Raw genomic sequence first — 13,728 nt, forward strand, 5'->3', positions numbered from 1 at the left:
TCAATGGAATTTTTCCACAGTACATATGCCTCCTATCCCCCTGTATTTCTTGTAGAGTGGTCTAGGAGATAAATTAAAGGTTGTGAAACAAACAGGTGCCTCTAAAGAGCAGAAGGAAGTTTGTCTTTCATTCATGAGAGTTTGTAAAGTCTGCATTTAGTAGTGTCATTCACATTAAAGGAGAAAATAATAAAATATTCCATAATTTTTCTGTACAGTGAATCAAGTAGTAATAGTGTCCAAAGTCTTGAGGTTTATTTTGGTATTTTCTTAATTAAAAAATAATAATATATTCATCAGATTTAGCAGGTAGTTAAAATGATTTGCCTGATAACAGATAACTCTTTCTTTTCCTGGATTCATGTTCTCATATGCAGGACAGTTATATAATTTTGTTGATTTTGAATATTTTAGTTTATTTTATATTAGTATCTGTTCTTAAGCTTGGAGATACAGAATTGCAGCTTTTCTTTTTGTATACTAGAACCAATATTTTAAAAATTTAAAATTCAAGTGTACGGTATCTGAGCTAGTTCTGCATCTGGAAAGTTTGTGTAAGACTCAGTTACATGTATTCTCCTTCCCCTTCCCCTTCCCCTTCCCCTTCCCCTTCCCCTTCCCCTTCCCCTTCCCCTTCCCCTTCCCCTTCCCCTTCCCCTTCCCCTTCCCCTTCCCCTTCCCCTTCCCCTTCCCCTTCCCCTTCCCCTTCCCCTTCCCCTTCCCCTTCCCCTTCCCCTCAAATTTTCACTGATAACTGGTCTACTCTGAGGTAAGAGTTTTTAAAAGGAAAGTTAGCTACTCACTCTTACAGGTCTGGTGGCAGACTTGGACTACAGGAAAACAGAATAATAGAACTTGCAGTGCAAGTTTATCTATGCAGAGAAGAGTGGGAGTGGAGAGAAGACAGGGAAGTCAGAAGGGATGGATGGGTGAACAGTTCACTGGAATTCAGAAAAAAACCATGATAACAACATAAGATTTTCTTTAAAGAATTGATTACTTTATTATTTAATGAGAAAGTCTGAGGAAGGAAGAACTAGAATAGGTAGAATTAGGAAATAAAGTAATAAATTGAGTCCCAGAAAGAAAAGAATAAAGTGCTAAAATAAGAAAAAGTTGCTATATGTCACTTACAGATCACAGAATTGTAGTTTACTTATTCTTATGCTTCTCTTTCCGTATGTGTTACCTTGTAGCTTTCCAAAACAAGTGTATGATTTTGTCCAGATCCTCAAGCATTCTTAATAAGGAAGTGAACTAATGGTGGTATTGGTTAAAAAAATCCAGCAAAGTTAAAATAAATGCTTTTATGCATTTTTACCTCAGTATACATTTAAAAATGAACTCAAATAAGTGCATAGCCGCTTTTTTCATTTATTCCACACTTAATAAATTCTAGGAGTAAATGGCAACTAATGACAGTATTTATTATCTGGAACTTACAAGTATTCTAAGCACTGGTTTCAATTTCATTCATTCTTCTAGAGTTAATTTCCAGATGTCTTAGATATTATTGTCTTAGATATTAATGGGGTTTTTTTGTGAAATAGTCAGGGTAAAATTAAATGTTCATTGATTGCTGTCCAATTTCCTTTGCTGCTTGTCACACTTGTAGAGTGGTGCCTACTCTGTTTTTCTTTTGTGCCCTAAGATGAATTTTGAAACTTTTACTTGTCCTCATCAAGGAAAATGTCAGTTTGGCTCTGTGATGAACATCTTGTGATCTGATGAGAGAGCTCAAAAAGTATGTCTGGGTTAACCAGCATGCACTAGTTCTAGTGATGCAGAATTCACTATGTATTGGTATTGGCATCTTTATAATTAACTGTTCCAATCACAAACCACAATTCCTGGGACTGCTTTTAAAAAGAGATAATGTATTTGCATGCCTGCAATTTTAATTTAAGAATAAAATGTGTTTTGTGTAATTTAAAATTTGGCTGGTGAAAGTCATGCAGACTATTTGTGAATTGAAATCTGCAAAACATCTCAGTTCTCTGGAGATCATGGTCACTAAACCACTGTAGTTTTGCACTGACCAGCCATGAGGACATTTTATGTCTTTTATTATAAACTATAAATCTGTAGATTTGAAATCTGAGTGTTTCTGTCTAACTGCTTTTAATTATCCCCTGAAGAGTTTAAATTTAATTGTTTAGCAGTGCTTTTTAGATTATTTTAAGAGTTGATAATTTTGAAAGTTGTTTTTTTTTTTTCAAGGCCCACAGGGCTTAAGCAAGTTGTAGCTGTAGGTAAAAACTACACTTTTAGATTTTTCCATTTCTTTTTCTTGTCTTGAAGTTAGAATCTGAATTTATTTCTGATATTTTGTGTTAAATCATAAGACTGTAATGAGATGACAATGATGCAGAGTTTACACACTATGTTGCAAGATACTGCAGAACGTTTTAAAACTGGATTAATATAGCACCTGGCATGAACACGACTGAAGTTGTAAATACTGCCCTGTGGGCGATATGCTACCTGACCAACATTTAATAAATAACATCTGACTTCAAAATTCTGAAAACTAAGCACAAAGGTGGTTTGTGTTCATAGTTCAGAGTACTTTTATGACATAGCTCCTCAGAAATGAATTTACTGAGGCTGCCAATTTCTAGCCCAAGCATAGAAGGATATATGTCTGATGCCAGTAGGAAATTCAGTGAAAACATAGCATCAGTATATACACTATCCCATACATAAATTTGTGAGAATTGTGTGCCTCATTGAAAAATTTAATTCTAAGTATTTAAGCAATTTTAGGTGTATAAATTCCTGGGTTTAAGCAGTTATATTTGAGGGAAATGTATGAGGGAGGGATTATGTCAATCAGGAAGTGTTTTGATTGTCTTGAGCTTAACGATGGTGATGATAAGGTTGAGTGTTTATGGGTAAGTATCAGGGAAAAGGCCAATAAGACAGGAGTCTCTTACAGACCTCCCAGCCAAGATGAAGAGACATTGTGGGGGACTTCAACTTCCCTAATGTCTGCTGGAAATACAACAGAGAGGGAATAGTCCAGGAGGTTCCTAGAGTGTGTGCAAGAGAACTTCCTGATACAGCTGGTGAGGGAGCCAATTAGAGAAGGCACCCTACTGAAACTGCTGTTTATGGCTACAGAAAGACTTGTGGGTAATGTAACTACTGCAGGCCATCTTGGGCACAGTTATGATGAAATGGTAGAGTTCTGTATTGCTAGAGCAGTAAAAGGCAGCAAAACTGCTACCCTGGACTTCCAGTGGGCAGACATTTGCCCATTTTGGAGACAGCTTCCCTTAGGAGCAGTCCTGGAGGGCCAAGGAGTCCAGGAAAGATGGATATTCTTCAAAAAGGAAGTCAAAGGTGCAGGAGCAGGGCACTGCCATGTGCCAAAAGATGAAATGGTGGGGAAGAAGACTGTCCTGGCTAAATAAATTTGGTTACAAGTGAGGGGACTTTTACAGTCTTTGGAATAAGAGGCAGGCCAGTTGGGAGAAGTACAAAATTGTTCTGAGGCTATGCAGAGGGAAAATTAGAAGGACGAAAGGCCACTAAAAATTAATTTGGCTTCAGCTGTTAAAGGCAATGAGAAAGGCTTCTACAGATACATTAGCACCAAAAGGAGGACTAAGGAGAATTTCTTATTCAGGGGGGATCATAGTGGTCAAGGATGAGGAAAAAGCTGAAGGTGTTCAATACCTTCTTTGCCTCTGTCTTTAGTAGTAAGACCAGTTGTTTGCTGGGTAGTCAGCACTCTGAGCTGGAAGATAGGGATGGGGAGCAGAAAGAAGCCCACATAATCCAAGAGGAGATGGTTACTGACTGTGCTGCACTGCTTAGGCATACAAAAGTCTATGTGGCCAGATGGCATACACCTGAGAGTACTGGGGGAACTGGTGGAAGTGCTCTCTAAGTCACTTTCCATCAGTTACCAGCAATCCTGGCTAAGTGGGGAAGTCCAAGCTGACTGGAGATGGGCAAATGTAATGCCCATCTACAAGAAGGGATGGAAAGAGATTCCAGGAAATTACAGATCTGTCAGTGTTGACAGGGGAAGGTCATGGAGCAGATAATCATTTAGTGCCATTATGCAACATGTGCAGGGCAGCCAGGTGATCAGGCCCAGTCAGCATGGGTTCATGAAAGTCGGGTCCTGCTTGACAAACTGGATCCCTTTCTATGACAAGGTGACCTGCTTAGTGGATAAGGGAATGGCTGTGGAAATTGTTTACCTGGACTTCTGTAATGCCTTTGGCACTGTCTCCTGCAGCATCCTCCTGGAGAAAGTGGCTGCTCATGGCTTGGACAGGGTTACTCTTTGCTGGGTAAAAACTGTTTGGATGGCTGGGCCCAAAGAATTGTGGTGAATGGCATTAAATCCAGTTGGTCATGAGTGGTGTTCCCAGGGGCTCAGTAGAGGGGCCAGCCTTGTTTAATATTTTTGTAAATTATCTTGATGGGGAGATTGAGTGCACTCTCATTAAGTTTGCAGATGTTGCTAAGCTGGGAGGGAGTGTTGATTTGCATGGAGGTAGGAAAGCTCTACAAAGGGACTTGGCATCAATTGTATGAACTGCAACATGGCCAAGTGTCAAGTACTTCACTTGGGTCACAACCCCATGCAAACTACAGTCTTGGAAGAGTGTCCAGAAAGCTGCCCAGTAGAGAAGGACCTTGGGGTATTGGTCAGCAGTCAGCTGAATATGAGTCAGCAGTGTGCCCAGGTGGTCAAGAAGGCAAAGAGCAACCTGGCCTGTACCAGAAATACTGTGACAGGTGCAACGAGGATAGTGATTGTCCCCCTGTACTCAGCATGGATGATGCCACACCTTGAGTGTTCAGTGTTGGGGCCCTCACTAGAAGAAATACATTGAAGTGCTGGAGCATGTCCAGATAAGGACAACAAAGCAGTGAAAGTTCCAGAGAACAGGTATTATAAGTAGTGGCTGAGGGAGCTGGTGTTGTTTAGTCTGAAAGGCTGATGTGAGACTTTACTGCTCTCTAGAACTACCTGAAAGGAGGTTGCAGCAATGTGGGTGTTGGTGTCTTCTCCCTAGTAACAAGTGATGAGACAAGAGAAAATGGTCTCAAACTGCACCACGGATGTTAGAAGAAATCTAATATCGGATGTTAGAAGAAATTTCTTCACTGAAAGGATTATCAAACACTGGAATAGGCTCTTCAGGGAGGTGGTTCACATCACTATTCCTGGAGATGTTTAAAAGATGCATGTGTGTTCTGTAAGTACATGGTGTAGCACCAGACTCAGTAGAGTTAGATAATGGTGTCTTAGTTTTAAGAGCAGACAGAATTGTCTCCACATTTACATTCAGCATAATCCCAGTCCTTTGACCGGGGCTTACAACAACCTCTTTAAACCCAAAACCTTTTCAAAATCTCCCCCAGTTAGGCAAAAACTCCAGACCTCAAATGCCTCCAGTCATTACTATACCTCTCTGCATCCCCCTGTTACCAAACCTGTGTGATGCAGCTAAGATTTGGCTTGCCAGCTACAGGCCTCTGTCGAGGCCACTCCCAGCCTCACTCCCCTGCAGTTGGAAGGGTAAGGGAGCAGCATTGGGATGGAGATAGGGGGAGGGAAAAGGGGCAGAAACTGACTCTGAAGCTGTTTTTATAGAGATGCAGGTATTATTGGAAGGAAATAATGAAAATTAGACTTTCCTGTCCACCTCCTGGACCTATCTAGCCTCTGGAGTTCTGTAACTTTATGGTTTTTAAAGGCACCCGGTCTCAAACCATGATAAATGGTTGGACTCAATGATCTTAAAGGTCTTTTGTAACTGAAATGGTTTTATGATTCTGTGAACATCATGGAAACATTCAGGATATTTTATTGTCCTCCCAGAAAATTAAGGCAGCTTGTGATAGAAAGGATGAATCATTATTCATCAATTGGAACCAAACAAATTCCGTCTTAACTAGCAGCACTATGTTAACAGCATTGCTGTTTGGTGAGAGCCTTTAAATACTGTTTCTCAGAGTGAAGTATGAGTAGAAATTGCAAAACAAACACTCCTACTCAGGCTGTCAGATCTGATTTTAATTATTCTCTCCTCTGTTGGAATTATTTGCATAGTGTATAGAATTTAAAGTGAATCATCTTGTCACAGCTTCTCAGATATTTTTGTCTTCCACTTACTTGTCAAGAACCGAAGGAAGAGATTATAAAGGAGAGCCTAATCTGGTAAACATTTTTCTCTCTCTTTCATGCTGCAGTTGATATGTCTTTTGTCTACTAGAATAGTATTCAAGGAGAGCTGAAGAAAGCCGTCTCTCACTGTATGTGTGTATATACATATAAATAAAAATTAACAGGGACATTGAGCTGCTAACTGGTGTGAAATTTTGAAGGTATAAAAATCTAGAAATAAGTGAGAAATGCAGCAATATTATAGGATAATATATATAATATCATAGGATAATATTATAGGCCATGCTTAACTAGCTAGCTAGATGTTAATATGTAATTAAATTTCTAGGCCAAGGAAATGTAGTAGATTAATTACTTTAGACTTTCTTAAGGCTTTTCTTTTTTTTTTTTACCTACACCTAAAAAGTTTATTAGAAAATATTAGACAAGAGGCATGCTTAAAATGTAAACTACTAGGCCAAAAAACAGTGAACCTGATGGGCTTCTTAAAGACCTTTCAAATGATTTATGAGGCATCAGTCAAAGGCTCTGATCAAATATGCTGATAGTACAGTGCTAGGAGACCTATATAGGAAGACTGAGATATATTGTGGTCATGATAAAGGCAGGATGTACTTATTTAAAAATAAGGCACACTCTGGAGTACTGGGCACAATTTGTGTTGTGGGTGTTAGAAACCACAGATGTGAGCAGTGGTACAGTGAGCAGGGTTGTGAGGCTGACCGAATGATTTATCTAAAACCAAAAACACTGCAAGAGTTTACACAATAAAGTTACTTAAAGTGAAAGACTGTTGAGGCTTTTAAAAATGGACTGGTAATGGATTAACTTAGAATCTAAATTGGAATGCTTATAGTAGTCACATATGTGAAGATCAGAGAAGAAAAATATGTCTGGACTTGAAGTGGAGCTTGTTCAGTATATGAAGGGTGTTACATAGGGTGGTTCCTTCCAAGTTCCTGTGTTCCAAGGTTATTTAATTGCAATTATATTGGAAGATCTCACTGAATTTCAGCTTTGTATCATTTCATGTAATTGAAATATTAGGTGCTGAGAATGCTATAGATGGAGCAGCCTTATATGAAGCCGTAAGATCTTTGATACCTGATGAATGAAGAGAGTATCTGTATGCTAACAGACTCAACCAACGACTATGGAGGCATGTACTTCACAACCTTGAGAGTCTCCCATGCTAATGATCAGAGTTGCTTCTCAATTCCAAGAGGACCTAAATATCTAGCAAAAATAATTTTTTTTCCCCAAAATGCAAAGCACATGCATTGAAAATTGGCAAAACTGGAGGTTGAATACTGTTCAAAAATGTTTTTTAGTTTTTTTGGTTTTTTTTTCCAGCATACACTTTGAAAACAGTCTGACAGCTTTATGGACTGTTTACCTACTCTTGTGTAATGTGACATCTAGATACATATAGAAAGAAGGGCAAATGGAAAAAGCTGATTGGTTTACCTGGCTCACCTGTGAGACATATTATTGTAGCCACTGCTCTGAGGGCAGCTGCTGGACGCGTGCAGAGTGCATGATTCCTTAGCTGACCAATTCCTTAGCTGCGTAGAACAAAACAATAACATTCCATGCATGACAAGAACAACGTTCTCATGTTGACACCCTTTGTTTGGAATATGCTGCAGAAGCCACCTCCTTGTCATACTGGCACCTCTTATTGGGAAAAATTTTGGCTTACATGTGGGGTTGGATTTTACTGATTAAGTGATTGATAACAAAGAGTATAAAAAACAGCCACTCTGAGGTATCTTCTGTTAGGGATTCAGGTAGGGCTTCAATGTAGGGATGCTGCTAGGGATATGCTCGGGATTTCTGTTAGCTGCTTTGTCTGTTAAGGGCTTCCGCAACTTCTGTAAGTGGGACTCTGAGACCCTGCAATGCTAGGGATTCTACAACACAGTAATAAAGGACTTCTGAGATTCTCTGCTCTCTGCATTTCTGGAATCTTGTTGCTATAAGGAATTGGGGTTCGTGCCTTCATTCGTCACCCAATGACCCCTGAATCGGGAGAAGAACAACAACATATCTCATATTAATTAAAATTTTTTAAAATATAAATAAAGTACTTGTGATGTTTATGAATAATCTGAGATGTCAGGCATGTAAAATAATTTACAGCCCTACAACATAACCTGATACTTTGTGAACGTTATGTATGGCTGTGATCAGAAAGGAGTGACTCCAGCAGCAAAGCTCTAGAGTCTGGATTGAGATGCTGCAGTAGCATGAAGGCTCCAACATTAGGCATATTTGGTCTCAGTGTGATTCTGTATTTTGAGGTGAGAAGACAGGTGATTTTGAGAGTTAACACCAATTCTCACCTGTTGAATAGGTGACCTCTAAGAAACCATATATTGAGTGATGAATATTAACTCCTCTCCTGCTAGTCAGGAACATTAGCATTAGAGCTGAGGACAAATGGAATATTTTAATGTTCTTAGGATCCAGACTGCTGGGCTTTCCTCAGTGTATTTGAATTCCTAAAGCTCTATTTGTATTTGAGATAATCATACTTGTATTTTGCAGGGTGTCATGACAGTTGCCTATTAAATAGCAGAGGAGTCTTAGATAAGTGCCATATAAAATTGAGGAGTTTGGGAGGGTAAGTAAAGGGGAGAATTTTGTGTTAATAAGCATTTTTGGTGACAGTGCAGACAGAGGTGCAGGATTCATGGTTGCAGGAAGACAAGAAATAAGTTTAACCTGTAATCAGAAAATAAGACATTCATCTAACACTGTCAGGTGTAGACTTTTCACCTTGCTTTCAAGATGTTTTTTTGCAATCAGATTGTAATTGCATAAAAACTGGAAACAATCTACAGACTAGAAACTACACTCTTGCCACCTTATCTAGTTTACAGTATCACAGTATCACAGTATCACTAAGGTTGGAAGAGACCTTGAGGATCATCAAGTCCAACCTGTCACCACAGACCTCATGACTAGACCATGGCACCAAGTGCCATATCCAATCTCCTCTTGAACACCTCCAGGGATGGTGACTCCATCACCTCCCTGGGCAACCCATTCCAATGACGAACGACTTGCTCGGTGAAGAACTTTCTCCTCACCTCGAGCCTAAACTTCTCCTGGCGCAGCTTGAGACTGTGTCCTCTTGTTCTGGTGCTGGTTGCCTGGGAGAAGAGACCAACCCCTTCCTGTCTACAACCACCTTTCAGGTAGTTGTAGAGGGCAATGAGGTCACCCCTGAGCCTCCTCTTCTCCAGGCTAAACAATCCCAGCTCCCTCAGCCTCTCCTCATAGGGCTTGTGCTCAAGGCCTCTCCCCAGCCTTGTTGCCCTTCTCTGGACACATTCAAGTGTCTCAATGTCCTTCTTAAACTGAGGGGCCCAGAACTGGACACAGGACTCAAGTTGTGGCCTAACCAATGCACAGTACAGGGGCACAATGACTTCCCTGCTCCTGCTGGCCACACTATTCCTAATGCAGGCCAGGATGCCATTGGCCTTCTTGGCCACCTGGGCACACTGCTGGCTCATGTTTAGGCAGCTGTCAATCGGTACCCCTAGGTCCCTCTCTGGGAGCTCTCAAGTCACTCTGACCCCAGCCTGTAGCTCTGCATGGGGTTGCCGTGGCCAAAGTGCAGCACCTGGCACTTGGACTTTTTGAATGCCATCCCATTGGACTCTGCCCATCTGTCCAGTCAGTCGAGGTCCCTCTGCAGAGCCCTTCCACCCCCTAACTGACCAACATCTGCTCCTAACTTGGTGTCATCTGCAAATTTGCTGATGACTGACTCAATCCCCTTATCCAGATCATCAATGAAGATGTTAAAGAGGATGGGGCCCAGCATTGATCCCTGGGGGATGCCACTGGTGACTGGCCACAATTTAGCAGTCAAAGAAGTTACTGCGTTCTCATGGGAAGTGGGAATCCCCTCATCCCCTCAGGATGAGAGGGGATCATGCCTACCTCTGCATCTGCAGCTTCATGGGGACTGCATGCGATCAAGATTAATGAAAAGGGAGGTTACGATTTTCTCTGTGTCATTTGCACGTACGTTCATGAAGTCATTTCACACCTGTATGGACTGCGAGACTTCTCTTCACAGGCAAGTTTGTGGGCTAAACATCAGGCATTATAAGGCTAGATTTGGCTTGCTGCTGGAATTAAATAACTGAATTCTGTATAATACACATTTTAGGAAACAAAGTAGGAGTTTTGGTTCTTATCCATAAAGAATAACAAAAGAAACAATTGCAAGGTAAGTTTTTAGTTTGTTTAGTGAGGAAAAGAACTACAAATTTTTGGTGAAAAAAAAATCCTATATTTTTCAGTGAGATTCTTAGTGCCTGGAAAACATATTTATAGAATTAATTTTATTACTGCATGTCTACCTCCTATAAAAATCTTGCCTTAAAATGAAGAGGGGGCAGATACTCAAAGCCAGAATGTTTTAATCCCTATTTAACTGTGTGCATGTCATTGAGGGCTTTTTGCAACTTGCAGCATACAAATAGTATTATTTTAGTATTAAGACTACACATATCCAATAAGAACTGATCCAGTCTTTTTATGCTAGCAAACACCATACAGCCTAAAAAGAGGGGAAGAGGCCACATGTACTGCTTCTCACAACAAAACTCTGAGCTAAAAATCAGAAAGTCTGCTTAATATGCTGCTTAATAATGTTGCCTTGGCAGGGATACATCATTATGTTTTGGGAATAGTAATCAGTTCTATGCTGCCTTGCTGATGGTTAACAGTGAAAAAGGAGCCTGGTGTGCCAGACAAAATGATCATTCACAAAGACAAAATGCATCTCTCAGATTTTAATGAAGAAAATATTTATAGGATAACATGTATACAAATGCAACACTGTTTCCTGGTATTACTGGTTTATTTTAAAACTGAGTACATAAACAATGATTCTGCATTTGAGTGTGACCACATTCTTTTTGGTGGTGCTTTCTTTGTAAATTTAAGTGTTTTTTATGAGCAGATGAGGGTAGACAGAAAGTGGATTCTGTTCTATATATAAATAAAAACAATTTGTTAGTAAATCTATAAATATATTCCCTTTGTTTTAGGAAAAAAACCCAACAATTTAAAATCCTTTCTCAGTAGGGTGTCCTAAAATTGAAGGAAAATGGAAGATTAATTGTGGTCAGGGGGTGTTCAGTCAGTTGGAATTCACACTACTGCATCATTCAGACAACTAACGTGAGATGGTAGGATTAAAAATCAGTAGGTGAAATACGCTTCTGCTCAACAAGTAGAAGAGCAAGAATTATTAATTAGCAGTGTTTCATTTCATCCCAAGGTACGCAGAAACAAGAGGTGGTGTGTAAAAGGCTGGATGACAACTCCATTGTACAAAACAATTATTGTGACCCTGACAGTAAGCCTCCAGAAAACCAAAGAGCCTGCAACATTGAGCCTTGCCCACCTGAGTAAGTTGTTAATTACTAAGATGGACATGTGTTTTACACAGATTGAAAAGTCTTAATAATCTATAATAAATCCTGTTACCAAATGTTATCTGGTATTAGGGTCTTGTCTTATCAGACATACATACTTTTTTTTAGGTTTAGGTTATGGTTTCTTGTTCCTGTGAAATTAGTTGTGAAAAATATATACTTTCACCTAGAGAAGGTCTGATTTGACTGAGGGACAGTGGTGTTTAAAATATGCAAATCAGCTCAGACATTGTAAGTAAAAAGATACTAGCAAAGCAATTTCTTAGAGTGTAAGTGCCAGATGCGAGGAGCAGTGCTTAGAGTAGAACTGAGGACCATTCTTTAGGCAATAGTGACATAAGAATCTTGAAGGGAGACTAACTTTGTCCCAAGCCTGACTAACTTAGGTATGTTTGCCATATATTTTAAGTATATTATATTAAAATTCGGGTTGACGTGTCCACATGACAAATGGGAATCGCATAAATTGCTTAGTAGTAATAATAGTTTTTTGTTAAACTACTTCTTTCCAGGATGCTCAGTGTTGCTGTCATGCTATATGCCTTTAGGATTAAGTGCCTGCTTGGTTAAGTATATTTGGTTTTAGTTTTAAGGATAGCCATATGTGATATATTTATAACAAAAAACACAGCAGTTCATCTGTTCAAAAATATATAGCATAGTTTAGTCTTATTGAGAAAGCTATTTAGAAACAGTTGTGATATTTTACATTAGAAAAACAATTTCAGCATATGCACAACTCCTTATATTTTGAGACAAACATGGTAGAAAAAATAAAATTACATTTAATTGACTCACAAAGTCTGGTTATTTCAAATTTGGTGATAACCTGTAGCTATATTCTAATTTCACATGGAAACCATGAGTGCTGGTTGAATCTAGACACTGAATAATGAAGAAATACTGTGGTGTCTTTTAAATGTCTCTTAGAAACTGCAAAATTATAGTGTGAGGGACACCAGGATGAATGAGACGAGATTAATACATAAAAATCCCAACAGATCTTCATGAAGCCAGTTTGTTCCTGGAATATCAGCTGGTGTCCTGGTGTGGTAACTCGTTGAAGGATGACCGAGCAATGCCTTCTATGCAAATTCCCCTGTGTCGTGTACCAAACATATTTGACAGAAGTGAAATCCTAAGTTGGTCTAAATTGTTGTCCCCATGGTCTGTGTGTTACTGTATTTACCCTGCCAGGTCACACATTTGAATTCTGTTTGGATTAACTGTTTAGTATGGCTGTAAGTGCACTAATTACAGTATCACAGTATCTTTGCACTGATATTATTAAAAAACTAAAACAAGAAAAAAAATCCCAATGCACCAACTGGGACGTTTGTGAGTACAACACAGACATTGATGAGCACAATGCAACTCAAGTCATCAAGATTTGGAAAGAGGGTATTAATCATCATCTGCTTGAATATGTCAGAGCTGTTCAGCCCAGATGTGCCTCCATTGTGATTCTCCCCACAGGGTGAATATGAAGTTCTAGACTCTTTAAGGAAGGGTTCTTGATTTGTGGTCCTGTAAGTAAGTCTAGAAGAAGGCTATTCACATAGTTACCTAAATAAGTTCGGCCCTTTTGACTGGAAGATTTTTCATCCAGTTAAACTTATTCTTTACATAGAATAGCTGGATATTTCTTTCTGCCATTAACACAATTCTGCCTTCCTTGTGGTGTGTACTGGCAGTTATCAAGACATTACTCTTTATAACCAAACGACAGTTGCATTTTCTTTGATGTCCCTGAGAGGCAACAGAGACTCTATTTGCTCACAGCATTTTGTTTGATATGACAATAAATAACTTTGAAAGTTCCAGATTTCAAAACATTATACCAGTTATGCTCATAATTCTATGAACAGTACGGCTTCATCATACAGTATAAAATTAAAAGTTACTTAAGAAGGCACTTTAAGCAAATCACAGTACCAATTAAAAAATAACACTTCAGTCTCTCTTATGCTCTGAACAGCTCTAATTCTTCCTACTGTAGTAAAAGCATATGTTTGGTGGAGAAGAATTACAAATTCATTCTCTTTTTTTTTTTTGGTGGTAATTAGTGATAGAATGACATGGCGTATTTGTTTGCATCTGTGTTGATCT

General features: G+C 39.2%; 1 protein-coding gene across 1 annotated transcript in view; it reads left to right on the forward strand.

Moving 5' to 3' along the window:
- The window catches only part of ADAMTS6 (ADAM metallopeptidase with thrombospondin type 1 motif 6), a 182,615-nt gene that overhangs the window by 152,231 nt on the left and 16,656 nt on the right, over window positions 1–13,728 (forward strand). The window contains exon 20 of the mRNA XM_054178600.1: window positions 11,463–11,592. Within this exon, the coding sequence (XP_054034575.1) occupies window positions 11,463–11,592 (130 nt within the window). The remainder of the gene's footprint in view (window positions 1–11,462; window positions 11,593–13,728) is intronic.

Source organism: Dryobates pubescens, chromosome Z (genome assembly GCF_014839835.1).
Source record: "Dryobates pubescens isolate bDryPub1 chromosome Z, bDryPub1.pri, whole genome shotgun sequence".
Classification (NCBI taxonomy): Eukaryota; Metazoa; Chordata; class Aves; order Piciformes; family Picidae; genus Dryobates; species Dryobates pubescens.